This window comes from Dasypus novemcinctus, chromosome 13 (assembly GCF_030445035.2).
Source record: "Dasypus novemcinctus isolate mDasNov1 chromosome 13, mDasNov1.1.hap2, whole genome shotgun sequence".
NCBI lineage: Eukaryota > Metazoa > Chordata > Mammalia > Cingulata > Dasypodidae > Dasypus > Dasypus novemcinctus.
The window spans coordinates 104,861,537-104,877,433 of record NC_080685.1 but is presented as its reverse complement, the minus strand read 5'-3'; the positions used below and the strand labels follow the sequence as shown (position 1 = coordinate 104,877,433).

The 15,897-nt window shown below is 46.4% G+C and overlaps 1 protein-coding gene across 3 annotated transcripts in view; it reads right to left on the bottom strand.

Moving 5' to 3' along the window:
* TGFB2 (transforming growth factor beta 2) overlaps positions 1 to 15,897 on the bottom strand; it is a 78,197-nt gene that overhangs the window by 23,148 nt on the left and 39,152 nt on the right. For all 3 annotated transcript variants that reach the window (XM_004480219.5, XM_004480218.5, XM_004480220.5), the window contains one exon: positions 2,925 to 3,088. In XM_004480219.5, coding sequence (XP_004480276.1) covers positions 2,925 to 3,088 — 164 coding nt within the window. The remainder of the gene's footprint in view (positions 1 to 2,924; positions 3,089 to 15,897) is intronic.

Sequence of the window (15,897 nt, the reverse complement as noted above, 5' to 3'; positions counted from 1 at the left end):
CAAAATGTGAGTTTGCTGCATAGCTGAGCTCCAGACAGATAAGGAGTTGCTATTCCCGCTTAGTTTTCTTCTAAAACCATCTCCGTCCAGATTCCTGTGTTCAGTGAGGGTGAAAATGCCCATGTTCTCCCTCTCGTGCTGTAAGCTCTGAGTTGAATGTTTTCCAGCTCAGGGCCTCTAATCCAGGCAGATTTTGTTGCTTGGGCCTGGGGCAGTAAAGTCTGGGTAGTAACACATCCACCAAGGGCTCTCACAGGTTTTCAACTCACCAGCTTCAAGGACCACCTTCCCTCCCAGAGAAGAGCTGGCCCCTGGGAGGGAGACAAGTCATCTGTAGTCCTGCTAGCAGAAGCCACTCCTGAGAGCATAAGGTCAAGGGGCTTAGGAATGACAGTGATTTAGAAGCTCACATACAGGCAACAGGACCTAGGGGACCCTGCTTCCAATTTATTCAAGTCCATGCAACCGGAGCAGGGCCAGGAAGAAGGATCCAGGGTGATGTCAGCACAGGCAGAAATTTAAGAGTGCTTTAAGTTAAATAAAGGAAGAAGAGAAAGGGAGGAAACAGAATCCTGTTTTGTTCTGATTTTTTAAAGTCACCTTACAATTTATCTAGCTACCTTTAATTTGGCTTCATATTCAGAAAGTCTTCGCTTTCCTTCCAAGTGTCACTCCACCCTCTGGCCTAGTTTCTCTTAGTTTCGGTCTATTCTGGCTGGTACTGAGGGAGAGAGGCCGGGAAGGAGCAGCAGAACAGGGCTGTATCCCAGCCCTGCCTCCTTCTAGCTGTGCGACCCTGGACAACTCACCCGACTGCCCCTGGAGTTGTACGGGAGCAGGGCCGCGTCCCAGCTGTGTGGCCACGGGACTTCACTCCCCCATGACTCCACATGCTCCTCTGTGGAACGGGGAAGGTGCACCGGAGGAGAAAGATGGCCTCGTAGTGCAAACCTCCAGGCTAGGTGTGCGTGGTAACTGAGGCACGCCTGTAAAGCTCTTAGAAGCACACCTCGCACCCTCCCTGTGCGACAGCGAGCCTGTCTGTGCAGGAGCGCCACCCTCCCAGGGCTCTGAGAGCGGGCGTCAGCAGGACTTGAGGGTTCCCAAACCGAGGTTCTCCAGGGACCGTTTTAGTAAGAACAATTTTTGATGAGCACGCATGTAAACTAGTACTTCAACGCAGTTGTAAGAACTTGAAAACTTTAGCCTGAGAGGTCGTATACAAAGTGTACATGTAGAGTGAATCCTCGTTTTCATAATAAATACAAAGAAAACTCTTGTCCAAATTATCAGTAGTTCCAGATGAATAGAATCCAGAATAACCAGCAGTGTCTGCGTGCCTGTGTCTGATGGACCGACACCTTAGTTCTGGGCTCCTTGAGCTCTGTTCTCCATCCCCTTTACTCTCCCTCTCCTCGGCCTCTCCTTACCTCCAGTGCTGTGCACCCTGCACCCCGTACATCAGGCACCCTCCACAGGCCCACACAAGGCTTGGTTCTGCACAGATTGCCCCTTGGGCTGAGAGTGACTGCCCGCCATTCAGACCCTCCTCAAGGCCCCACTCCAATGCCAACTCCCTGGTCAAGTCTTCCAGCCTCTGTCTTCTGCGTGCACTATGATGAGACAACACAGTTAGGTCCTTCATGTGCACACGAATCACCTGGGGACCTCATTCAATGGTTCTGATTCTGTAGTAGGTCTCGAGCAGGGTCTGAAATTCTATGTTTCTCACAGCTTCTAGGGGTGGTGACCCCATGGGAATAACAAGGTTTTAAGAACATCTTTGAAATCTCAGTATCTTGGAACTTCATAATCATCATCATCAGATGACAGAGCTGCCTGGTACCTCTACTTAGGGAGAGAAGCGAGAAGAGATGTGAGAGCTTCTGAAATTGCAGAGGAAAGGGGTAGACCGAGGACGCATGTCTGGGTACGTGGGTGTGCCCCTACGTGTGTGCGAGTCAGGGCAGGGGGTGGGGAGGAGGAGGTGGAGGAGGGGGGCAGATGGGAGAGAGTGGGGAGAAGAGTAAGGAAAGGGAAGACAGATGAGGCTAGTGAAAGATGGGAGGCATCAGAGAGGAAGAAAACAAGAGTGAAAAGACAAGGAGAAAGAAGATGTAAGAAGGAAGAGACGGGGAAAGAGGGCAGCCTTCAGATGATGAAGAGAAGATGAGCCGACGTCTCTCCATAGGATGAAACTGGGCCTACACTTCCATCTTTCCAGATTAGGGGGTGGACTTCCAGAATGAAGCCGTCCCAAGGATAAGTCCTCTAGCCTTGCTCTCTCGGAGCGTCACCACTTATTCTAAAGGTTCTTCCTGAATGATTGCACTTCAACAGTCTTAACACATATATCATGATTGTAAATGTTTAGAATGGTTTAAATTAGCTTAGGAAAACAAAGTCTAAAATCTAAGACAGCGGAAAGTCTTTTACCCTAAGACCTGTTATGGATTGAATTGTGTCCCCCCCAAAATGTATGTTGAAATTCTAATTCCCAGCACCTCCGAATGTGACCCTATTCGGAAATAGGATCTCTGAAGATGTTATATGTTCAGGTTAGACCTAACTGGATTAGGGTGGGCCCTAATCCAAAATGACTGGTGTCCTTATAAGGAGAGGAAATTTGGATACAGACAGACAGACAGAGAAGATGGTCATGTGATGAAGGCAGAGACTGAGTTATGCCACAAGCCAAAGAATGTCATAGATGGGTGGCAAGCTGGCGCCAGAACCCTTCAGACTGCAGAGGATGTCTGACCTGCTGGCCTTGAGCCACACATTTCCAGCCTCCAGAATGGCTAAAGGAGGAAGAGCTGTTGTTTTAAGTCACCTGGTTTGTGGCACACTTTGCTATGACAGCCCTAGGAGATTAATACAGCCCTCAAATCGGGCTGCTCATGAAAGCAACCCAAACAAGTTACCTGGTAAAGTTCTATCCGTTGTTCAGGCACTCTGGCTTTTGGATTCTGCAAACGAAAGACTCTGAACTCTGCTTTCACCAAATTGGAAGCGTTCTTTTCCATCGCCGAGACATCAAATCGGACAATTCTGAAATACGGTCTGTAGAAAGTGGGCGGGATGACATCTGTAAAAAGTTAGGGCAATCATTGAACATGATAAAAATCCATTGTTCTCTCCAAAGAGACCACAGCATGAGATGGTCCCAAGAAAGCATAAGGGAAATATCTACAGAGTGATTTGATTTTGTTTCCAAAGGCAAATTTAAGACCATTAACAATTTAAGCAGAAAAAAATAATGAACATGTGCATTTGGTTACAGGAGTAGCAGATTAAGAGAGGTAACAAATCATCTCCAACTCCATCTGAGGGCATGCAGTCAACCCTGTCCTTTGAAAGCCGATGGAGTGGTGGAAAATCCTAGACAGTTACGAACTGGAATGAGTTCTTGACAGCTGATGCCTGGAGAAAGCTGTCAGAATTGCATACACTTTAATCAGATGTGCCAAGAAAATAGCACCTAATGGCAAGTAGTTTGCCCATGTATTTTTTTTCCCTTGAAAGTCTGGCATCCCAACACTCTGCTCTATCCAGGCTCATGTATTGCATTTACTTTTGCTTCAATATTTTGGTTTTTCATGCACATATGACCAAATGCACTCTCTGACCAAATTATGGTAAAGCTATTTGACTCAACAAAACTATAACTACTGTCTAAGCCAGTTCCAGAGTTAAAATTATTTATTTCAGAATAATGTCCACTGGTGGAGAGAATTCTAGCTAACAAAGAAGAAGAATCAGCACAAATTCCTTCAGCTCTGAATCAGGTCAAATACAGAGATGGAAGAAGTACAAGACAATTTCAACCTCATGGGTTGCTAGGGCTTTGTTATTATTTGTAATAGTTGGCCATGGCCTTGCAGATACAACTGAGGCCACACCAAGACCGAAGCAGGTTCCATTTCACCCTGATACCTTCATATTACAGCATTCATTTCTCGAGCACCTACACCAGGCAGTCCATTGTTACAAATGTGTCTTTCATAATCTCCTGCAAACTTATTTTCACCTTTCCTTAATCCTCCATGCAACTCTGAGGGCTCCATTACTTACCACCCTTCTCCTCATTTCTATAGCTTCATCACAACATCATCATTCATAGCTGTTTATGTTTCTTTACAATGTTTTTATTACTTATTTTGATGGTGCTCTTTCATAGTTGGCATTGTTTGGAATAAATGGATCACAACAACGTAAGGTGGTGATGGGGTGATGTATGGGATGATACGCGTGTTTCTTTTGTCAGTTTACAACTTTCTCTCTAATCTTATTGTTTACGTATGTGCATATATGTATGGTATTCTTCAGTAAAACGTTATTCAAAAACGTTTTGGTTACTTCAGCATTATGCCGGCGTATTTTATTTCTCCCTACGAAATGTTTAGAATCTTGAGGGTGGAGACCACAATTACCAGGCCTTTCTTCTCCCTGCATACCTAGGACAGGGTTCTGCACACGTGGAGTTCACCAAATGCCCACTGTGGGCAGTCGGGCATCCACGGGGTCTCGAAAGCCTCAGGCATCTGGCTACTGGCAAGAGTAGCGCACGGAACAAACGAGCCGCCCTGCTGCTCTTAAAATAGAAGTAAATACCTTCTGTGCTTTCTTGGGAAATCCATGCCCTGGCGATCAACTGAAAGGCCTGCTGAGAACACACCCGCACTTCCTCAGTTCAACCACGCTGCCCTCCTCCCTCTTGGGGCGCCCTCCCCAGCCTCCCTGGGACTCTCAGAAAGCAGGAGCTGTGATGCCCAAGCCACCCTCTGCCGGGTGCCTGGGGCGCTCTTGGCACTCAATGCACGTTGACACGACCCCGTGAATCGGGGCCTTGTCAGCCCGGGAACCAAGAGTCTCAGAAACAAACAAACAAACGAAAAGCCCCAAAAATCTAAAGCATCCAGGTTTCGGAGAAAAGGAAGTATTCATGCCCACGCAGTGATGCCCGCTGCATCCCTGCTGGGAACAGGCCGGGAAGGGCTGTCAGGCCACCAAATGGTCATCCACGCAGAGAGGTCTCTGGGGCCCCCCAGCACAGCCGTTCTGAAAAGCAGCTGCTGAGAAGAAACGAACCTCTTCGGCCTGGGACCCTGTCCACCCCAGGGACTGGAACGGCCGGCGCCACCCTGAGCCGGCCCTGGTTCCACGCAGCCTCCAGTGTGGCCAGAACCCGGGCACGGGCAGAGTTGCGCCCCTGCTCACCAGGCCGCCCCCTTAGCGGCAGAGGCTGCAGGCGGCCTGGGAGGGAGCATCGGCGAAGAGCAAAGCTAAGCCGGCGTGCTTCCGGCGGCTGGTAGGCGGAAAACTCTCCTTTATTCCCCCACTCCACTGGCCACGGAACCCACGTGGGCCTGCTCTGCTTCCCCAAACACCCATCTCTCACACCCACCCGCCTCGGCCTTATCCCGCCAGCGAGTTTGTAAATAAGGCCTCTTGAGATTTATTTTTATTCTCTTTTGTGTTTATTAAACTTGGAACCATCTTGCCCCCCTTTCTGGTCTCCTGCCCACACACGCGCTCTCTTTTTATGGCTGCTGCGGGCCACGAGGTCAATTTTGTTTCTTCTTCTTCTAAGCAAATTGCCCAACGATCTTGTCCTAGGCTTTTGAGCTTTAGAGGGGCATCTGCAAATATTTAGAGGAATAGCTTGATAGCTAAGTGCAGTTATTCTGCTCTGCTCTCTATACATTGGCAAACAGCCCTCCTCCCCTCTGGCTATTTTAACCATTAAGGCTCTTTATAGTTCAACTGCCTGATAATACAAACCACAGTTCTTGTTCCTGGTTTCTAAGTAGAAGCGGTTTAGGCACAGAAGTGAAGTGGCTGCTGAGCAAACCCGCCACTTACTCCATATTGATCCTGTGATCACAGTGAACCACACCAGGAAGAACTAGCAGCTTTCACACCCACCTGCTCGCATAGAGGAGAGCAGGAGCTCCACAAAGACTATTGACAAAGAACCAACTACCATTTCCACAGTCGGTCACAGCTGTCCCTGGCTGTCATCTGCTCTGGGTCACAAACCCCATGCCTGGCTGAAGAATTCCAGCAACTTGTCAGATGTCTCCTGATCTGGGGGTAAAACACACACACACACACACATGCACACACATGCACACATAACAAATCACTCTGGCCTAGTTCTTTGACCCTGCCCTTACTAGCTTTTGAATACACCAATCAGGCACAGCCTCACCAGGTGGGACACAGTGGGCCCCTCCCTCAGCTCAGGGGCCAGGCGTCAGGGTAAGGATTTAATGGCTCGGGCAGCCTGATCCACCCACTGAGCCTTGGAGGGATGGAGCTTTTTCCTCCGCTTCCTCCAAGACTCCACTTCCCCTCTGGATGAGTTCTGTCTCAAGTTCTCTGTAATTCCAGTCTCAGGTGCCATCCCATCATCAGGTGGGCAGATCCTTGGGCTGCTCACGCCCTGGCCCTCTTGCTTCTGCTTAATTTCTCATGCACAGGCTCACTCTGCTCCCCAACCCTTGCTTTCCCATATGCCGTCCTCTCAGGGAACAACTTGCACATGGCAGATTCCAAGATGTCATCAAACGAGAGGCGAGCACCCACTTCAACTCTGGCCACACAACCCTGCCAAATCAAATTTTGGGGAACAGGAGAGAGGAAGAAAGGGGGAAATTGAACTGGCTATCAATTTACCAAGTAACAGTGCAGAGAAAGTCTAATGATCACATAGTGCATTTATAAACATTATATGTTGACTCGTTACCTTTTGCACATTATTTAATAACTTCTTGTGTATCATCTTTTTCCTTTACTCTCTTGGGAGCTCCTTGAGTTCTCTACAGTTCTTTGGTTCTCTACAGCCTGGACCAGCTCCCTGGACATATGGTCAAGACAGTCATACAGGGGCCCAGGCTTGGAAAGTCCTCACCTTCGGGTTTAATGCACCCCAGTCGCCATCTTGAACTCCTTCATCCGTTTATCTTGGAACTTGTGCTTGGTACATGAAGTCTGATGGGACAGTGGGGCTCTTGGAGGGAGGGGCTTGGAGCGCATGCACTCCCTGCCTCCCGTCACCTGCCCACCTCCCCGGCATTGGTTCTCGCCCCCTGCCCATTGGTTTCTAGTGCCCCCCGGCCCCACTCAGGTTTCCCTGGTCCATCAGTGACCTCCACTCCAGGGAGAAGGAAGGGTCTGGCTCATGCAAGTCACACCATTTCAGGGCAGGTTCCTGGTGGCAGCTGTTCCCGCCCCAGGCTGGCAGCCCCTCGGTGCATTAGGTGGGTCCCTCGGCAGGGGCAAGCCTTTCACCCATGTTTAGCCTGGGCACCGAGCACATCGCAGGGCAGAGTTGGCGATCCTGTGGGTTGGGGCATTGGTCCTGTGGGTACGGAGATGTTTGGGTGACTTGGCATCAGTGTGGGGAACCCAGCAGGTGGGGAGCTGCACTGCCCGCCAAAATCATGCGGCGGGGTCCCGGGGCCTGTGGGAGTCTGCACTCCCTCTGCAGGACATTACAGAGCACATGAAAACACATGTCAGGCTGAGGGAGAGCACGGGAGAAAGGGAAAAGGTTAATACTTCAGTCTCTTTCATGGTACTTTTTTTCTAGCTTTTTGAACAAGGGGCTTCGCATTTTCAGTTTGAAAAAGGGGTCCTTAATTTTTGTAGCCAGCTCTGTCAGAGCCACAGATAGTTCTAGGTCTTAATGCAATGAAGGACTACTAAGGCCACCTAAATCCTAGACCCAGATCAACTAGTTCCTAGTTGTGCGGCAACAGGGATCTTACCAGGCTTTTCTGAGTCTGTTCATTCACCTGCACAACGAGGTAAGAAATGTGTAATTGTGTTGTCAGGATTGCATACATAAGTAGATGGGAAGTTTGGGTTAGCACCAATTTCCCCTCAGAAAGGTCCCTCCCTCTCTCTTGTCCCCACTGTGCAATAAAGCCTCCAGGGAGAGGGAGGCCCATTTCCCTCCCCCGCCCCCAACCCCCCTTTCAGTGATCCTTATGCACCCTAAAATTGGAGAACCACAGACATAAGGGATGAAAGGAACAAACTCCACAAAGAAAGGCAGGGGGAAAAAAAGAGGCACATCTAAATACAGACATTATACATAGAGAAAAAAAAGTCAACAGAAAAGAAGAAATTAGCACAAACACAAGACCTGTGATGCTCTTATAAGGAAAAAAAAGGGAATTTCTCTGTGATCTACACTAGTTCTCAGCCTTGGCTGCACCCTTCACCCAACGGGGAAGGTTTCTAAATAATGGTGCCTGGGCCAGAGCCCCCAAGAGTCTGTTTAATTGGACTGAGGTGGAATCTTTCAGGCTGCTCAGACAATTCTACCGCACAGCCGGGATTGAGATTCCCTCTATGAAAGGAACTGGTAATGCTTGGCCTGGAGAAGGGAAGACTTAGGGGATGTCAAATCCATCAAAGATTTCAAGGGCTTCCATATGGAAAGTTCTTACTCTCTGTAGAGCCAGGGGTATTTTGGCTCAATGTATAAAGAATTTTCTATTTAGAAGAGTTAAAAAAAAAGAAGAAGAAAGAAAAGAAAGGTACTGTCCTTCAAGGCTGTGTGCTCCCACCTCTCTAGAAGAATTCCTGTAGTAGTGAGATGCAGGGAGTTTCCGAATCTGGTGTCAGGTGATCTGGATGGCCTCTCCATGCCCTTCCAGCTTTGCCATTACATCACTCTCCTTTCAAAGCTTTCCTTGGATAGAATCTCCAAATTGTTTTTCTCCCATAAATCCCACTAGGGATTATATATTAGATGACTGTTCACTCACCACCTGTATCAGAATCACCAGAATCATATTATTACCGGGCTCCGTCCCAGATGGATTGGGTGAATCCCAGGTGATTCTTTCATACTCAACAATGTGAGAATTTCTGCCCTAGATGATGGTCTAATCACATCAAACTTGGCCCGGTGGGCCTTTCTGTTTCTGAGTGTTGTGAGCTGGCCAGAAATGAGTCCAATATGCCCATCCCACCACCCCGTACCCTGAAACGAATGGCCTGATCTTCCTGCAGACCCAGATTTTCTGCCTCACAACCCCTTCCCATTTTTTAATAGCCTCACACACTTCATTTCTGCAAAGGTGTTTTTAATCCCCCTTTCACAGATAAAGAAGTTAAGACTGAGAAAAGTAGAAATAATTTTTGGCTTGAGTCAAGGTGAGGGCCATCTTCAAATTCCAAGCCTACGGCCTCTCACGGCAATAGCCTGCCTTCTGCTACAAGAAGCCTCCTGGGGCAAAGGCATGAACGGAGAGCCCCCGAGGCAGAGATGGCTACATACGGGCATTGTGGCAATGAAGGGACTCTTCCTTCTCAACTAGAGACCAGTTTGCTACTGCAATAAAGCTTTAGAAACTGCAATTCAAGGGCCAGTAATTACACTGATAGTATGGAGATTTGGGGGCTCACACGGTGTGAAAGCACCCTGATAAGAGGCACTTTTCTAATAGCAGTACTGCCCAGGATCTTCTCGGTACCTAGTCCCCCAGTCTCCAGGAACATCCTCTGGCTCTTATCCCCAAGCTCCTGGAATGATGGGAATAAACTGACATTCCCCTTTCCAGAAATGACTGCACTTTACCTGTAGCTCGGCAATGAAATGGTGTGGACTTTTGACAGCTTAATGGGTAGAGTTGGCCCTGGAGCAGTCCGATATGGTTATGAATTCCAAAAATAGATATTGGGTTATGTTTGTAATCTGGTCTGTACCTGGGCGTAATTAAGTTATGAATAGGGCTTTGATGGGGCCACCTCATTAGGGCATTGAGCCCCTGCCCCTTCATGGGTGGGGACTCACAGATAAAAGGCATGACAAAGGACAGAATTGAGGGTTCTTAATGTTGGAGTTTTGATGTTGGACTTTGATGCTGAAGCCTTAAGCTGGAACCTCAGGAAGTAAGTTCATAGAGAAGAGAGAAGCAAGCCCAGGAAGAAAAGAAAACTGAGCCCAGGAAGAAGAAGCCCTGGGAAGGAAGAAGACTTGAACCCAGAGAGAAGCAAGATCATGGAAGGGAGGAACCCAGGAAGCCTGAACTCTGGCAGACGTCAGCAGCCATCTTGCTCCAACACGTGGCAATAGACTTTGGTGAGGGAAGTAACTTATGCTCTATGGCCTGGTATCTGTAAGCTCCTACCCCAAATAAATACCCTTTATAAAAACCAACCAACTTCTGGTATCTTGCATCAGCACCCCTTTGGCCGACTAACACAGGCCCCTCATGCCTGACAACCCCAGTGTTGAGGGAAGTAGTTTGGGGTTCATTAGCTATCCCCCAGAGTGTGGCAAGACGGCCAACCCCCCGAACGGCTGGAGGGCACAAAGCTAGCTTAAATGTTTGTGTGCACACAGTCAGCATGAAACCAAGACAATTGTGTTTTGGGGTTTTCTGAAATTTGTCTTGGCACACGGGGTATGGATTTTATTTCCCTACCGCATCCCAAGCACTGCTGACATTCAAGTTGCAGCAATTTAACACAAAATGACTGAGAAATAAACAGCACATCAACAGTGGTTTCTGTTTTTCTCTCCGTCCATGACTTCTATTTAATGCAATACAGCACCAGCCCATCTGTGATTTCAAGTGGGAGTCTCCAAGACGGCGACTGTGTCAAACTTGACATGCTGCTGGCAATCAGCTTAATCATGCCTGCATCAGCTTATGGGACTTGGCCTTCACCTCACTGTTAGTTGAGACTGATCATACTCTCCACATAAGTGTTTGGGTCCCTTCTTACAGGGTGCAAAAAAGGGAAAATAACAATAGCGCTGGCCCATTGTGGTTGGCTTTCTTGAACTGCGATAGATACGCGTTTTCTAGTTTCTATGTCAAAAGTTTTCACTGCCCCTGTAAAATCCTCCCTAAATGGAGACAATTTATTTCACTTCAATTCTTCGAAGTTTCTTATCAAACTCAGGGCTGTGCATGCAAGTTGTGTAGGGAATGCTGTATTTTAGCAGTAAAAGCTTTGGATGCTGAAAGGGGTAAGCAATCCGTTGCAGTTAAAAGGGCGATGGATAACTTAAAGGAGTCTCAGAGGCAATGAGTTTGGGAAAAGGACCCCTGGGCCCACTTTTGTGGGCAGGTGGACCATGACTGTGACATTCTTTCTGAATGGACATCCAGTTGTAGGCTGGCCTCCCACAGTTGAAAGAGTCCAGTGGAGTAGCTCTTTTCTGCCATACCCTCATCCTTTAGAGTACATAAAGCAATCCTGTTTTGTTTTTGTTTTTGTCCTTTTTTTCTCTCCCTTCTCTCTCCCCAGCGCTTTAATCTTCCTTTGGGCCCTTGTTCCATTTTCTTTCCCTTTTTTCTTATTTCTTTTCAATCCCTGCTTTTGTTCTCTGTGATATCCCAAATGGTCATCTTTTGCATCCACTGACAGAGCTCACAGAGGCCAATGGCCCTACCCTACAGCACAGTTATCCAGACAATGTTTCGGAAATTAAGCAATATCTTTATGCAATGGTAGTAGAAGGAGGGCAATATGTGTACTTCCATTAATGAATTAAAGTTGGAAACTTAGAGTATCATTCTTAGCCTCAATAGATTAGAAGCACATTTTATTTTTATCCCTTTTTACAGACCAAGAAGCCAAGGATTGCAATCTTTCCAGAATTGCTCCAAATATTGGCAAAATAAGAACTAAATGCACAGCTTTGTGCATTCTTGTTCATCTCTACCAAGAAAATGTTCTTATCCCAGAACACGCAAACTCCAACATTCACCTTCGCTGACGACTGCACTTTCTCTGCAGCTCTGCAATGATTGATGTGGATTTCTGACATGCTTAATGGGTGCAGTGGCTCATTACAAGCCTTCAAATCTTCCTCTAATCTTTCCAAATTTATAGCAGTGGTGCATGTAATGGCCAAACGCACATCTTATTCTATAAGCTTTTCCTTGTATTTTCTTGCTTGTGGCCTAATTTCTTTGTAAGGCAATGGCCTAATTACTTTGAAGCCCTGTGCTGATTTGCTGTTCTGCCCTAAAGCTAAGTTAATAAGCAGCAAGGCACACCCTGGTCGGATTTCAAGCAGTTTAGCATCATAACTGAGTGGCCTTGGCTGTTATTAATGTATTAGGTTCACAGTTTGGGAGTGAGAAAATACGAAGAGGAATAGATGGTCTGCATTATCCAGTTTGAGGGAAGGAAAGCAAACACAGCCAACGTTCTGTTCAGTCTTCCTAAGGGGTAAAGGCATTGGAGTTAACGGGATGATAGTCTGGTGTCTCTTAAGGGCCCTCTCAGTGTGGCTGGCCTCTAACTCCTCTCACTGCAGCTGTTCTGTACACCATTAGTGGCTCTCAAGTCTCTCCCAAAACTGGAACAGGCAGCTGGACAGAGAACTGGAGCACAGGTGGACGGTCCACTCCTGCCTCTGGCAGCTCCAACTGTACAAGAGTTCTTCTCTACCTGGGGCTGAGACCTGCTTATCTACAATGTCTACCCAATGAGTCTAGCTCTGCCACACTTGACCCTCCTTAGAAATTCTGAAGTCAGTTCTCCTGTTACCCCTTCTCTGAGCAAACATCTTCTATTTCCTTTCATTGTTTTTTCATGAAAGCCCTTCACTTTTTCAGTTTTTCCGCCTCTAGATTTGCTCCAGGCTTAAAATGTTACTTCTAAATCTGAACATAATTCTCGAAGCAGAATAGAACTATCACCTTCCTTACCGTGGAACTTGCACTTCTATTAATGCATACCAACAGCGGATTATTTTTCCTTCCTCCCTCCCTTCCTTTTTAACCTTTGCACCCATATTGTATTTTCCTTGGGTTCTTGAATGCATACTGAATTATAAGCCTTAGGTCTTTTCTACGTAAACTATTTCACATATCTCATCATCCTATGCTTACACCCTGAGGCTTTTTTGTGCAAGTTTCACAAAGTACTGGTACACATGTTGATGTGTACTTATTTGATTTGAAATGATTTAGAATATGTTAAGATGGATTTGAAGTCTGATTTGGTAAACCTGTGCATTCACTTGTTAAATGGCATTGTAGGGGACAGAGTCTTAAAAAATCAGAAGACAGAGTCTTAAAAAATCAGAAGGATTCCTGGTATACATTTAAATTTAATCCCTAAATTCAAAGGTTAGGGGGAAAAGTTTCTAAGATTTGTTAAGGTGGAAACTGGGTAAATCCACACTAGCACTTCTAGCTGCAGAGGTGCTTTTACTGTTCCAGGCAATGGCCACTCTACTATGGGACTCAGGAACGCAACCAAGCCCCTGGGGATGGGGTCCCTGGAGCTGTGGAGGCACACATCACATCCACCAGGAGGCTCCTGGTCTTCCCAGCAGCACATCTTCAAGGTGAATCAGCCAGCCAACGCTGTCCTACTGAAAATCATCAAGGAAAATGGCCAACAGGGCAGGGCCGAGGAAGGTTCTGGAACCTTCACCCTTCCCCCAGAACACCTGTCATCTATTAATCAGCACTCCGAGGGATTTGCTTCCAAATATACTTCCTTGAGAAGCCAAAAGGAAGGTGTTGAATTTTTCTTTATGCCGAATACTAGCTTAGAATCTATTAAACACAGAGCAGGTAGGGAGTAAGAATTGCTTGGAAGGAATTTTAGTTATCAGACACTCTTATTAGCATTTCAATAGGCAGTCATTTAGTGGCTCACCAACAATATTGGAGTTTTAAAGGATGGTGCTGCTCTCATTCAGGCTGTACACCCTTCTCCCATCCTGTTTGCACTGGCAACAGAGCTTTGGGCAATTAAGATATGGGAATGCACAGGAATGATAGGAATTCAGAGGAACTGTGGCATGAACAAATTCTGGAATGGAGCCACGGGTGTTATGCTCATTTTAAGAAATCATGTTCATATGGGTGCTAGGCAGTTTTCTGTTCTTCAAGATTGGGCTGCCATTTATGAGAGGAGAAAAGACAGTTTTTAAAGTCTCTCCGCTGCAGAACTAGACCATGGCTAAGTGCTTCTAAACGTTTGCACATGCTATTTTTATCTAGTTGAACTAGCTGAGAGCAGGCCCAACATTTTAGGCTCAATCTCATTATTTTTGTGAACAGGGGCAATAATAGGTCCAAATTTTAGTCTGCTCTTTGGGATGCCAAAGTGAAAACTGACGGAACAATAGCAACCACTGCGATGATCAGGCAAACATGTCAACTTGGCCAGGTAATGGTGCCCAGCTGTTTGGTCAAACAAGCACTGGCCAAATTGTTCTGTGAGGACCTTTCATGGATTTAACTCATTAGTAAATTGATTGCATCTATGGCTGATTAAATCTACAATCAACTGAGGAGATTAGATTACCTTCAACAATGAGAGTTGTTTCATCAAATCAGGTGAAGGTCTTAAAAGGAGAAAATTTGATTTCAGCAGTCAGAAGAGAGATTCCCCATCTCTTCTTTAGCCAGCCAGCCTGTCCTGGGGAATTCACCCAGGACCTTCATCGGAGGTCCTGGCTTGCAGCCTGCCCTATGGAATTTGGACTAGTGCATTCCCTCAGTCGCATAAGACAATTTTATAAAATCTCCTAATATTGACAGACCTCTCTTGTCAGTTCTGTTTCCCTAGAGAACCCTAATACAGCCCGGCATCCAAAGAGTTAATCCAACCTGTCCCAGTTTCTTTCATACCCCAGCAAAGTTGGAAGGAAATGTAGTTTTGAGAATAGAAGCAGAATTCTTAAGAGAAAGTGAGAGTTTCCTCTCTCTAAGGAAGCTTAGACTCTGTTTTACAGCTCTCCATCTTCTTTAAAGCCTCCAGAAGTCTTTCTGACAGGGGTCAAAACTTAGGTGATTTCTGAAGCTCTCCTGCTCTTTCCTCACAGGCAGTTGTGTATATGGGATGGGTCAAATTTAGTTCCATGTCAATGGCTCTCCTGTGCTTCTACCTGTGCATTTACAAAGTCTTCTTTAAAGAAGAGTTCTTTGAATAAAGTCAATGCTACATGAATGTAGTAGGGTGGGAGCAAATAGAAATCCCAGAACCATTCTTGAGTATACATACATACATATGTAACCAGAATAAAATAAATAGCAAACGTAAGGTAGAGAGAAGAGTTACACAAAGCCAACACTGGGCTCACCGACATGAACTCCAGTGAATACCTGTTTGGGCTCACCTACAAGAACTCCAGTGAACACCTGGTATGAGCTCAGCTACATGAACTCCAGTGAACACGTGGTATGGGCTCACCTACATGAACTCCAGTGAAAATCTGTATGGGCTCGCCTGCTGAACTCCAGTGAACACCTGTATGGGCTCACCTACGTGAACTCCAGTGAACACCTGTATGGGCTCACCTACTGAACTCCAGTGAACACGTGGTATGGGCTCGCCTACTGAACTCCAGTGAATACCTGGTTTGGGTTCATCTACATGAACTCCAGGGAATACCTGATTTGGGCTCACCTACTGAACTCCAGTGAGCACTTAGTATGGGGCTTATCTTCGTAGGCCCAAGTGTACTCCAGTGGAATAACTTCAACCATGTCAGGGTACGTGCATTATGGCAGACATCCATTTCTTGCCTTATTACATCAGTTTCATTATACTATTTTTAAAGGCTAGACATGTCTGAAAGAGTTCTTTGCATCAGAAAAGTGAGTAAACAGCTAGTTCCATAATCTGGCCTGACTAAATTAATTTAAATGTTTTATCTGCAAGGGAATGAGAGGTTACTGATATATATATATATATTTTCCTCCGGTAGCTGAATAGCACCCATTTACACTGTATATCAGAACATGGATGCAATATTGTCTCGAGTACACTTACTGGCCAGAGAAAGTTTGACCAGGGACATATGGTATCTCCTCTCAGTTCTTTCTGAGTGTTCTTAAGTACCCAAGAATTTCCTTGGGCAGAAAGCAAGATGTATGGCTGCTTTCTGTAGCA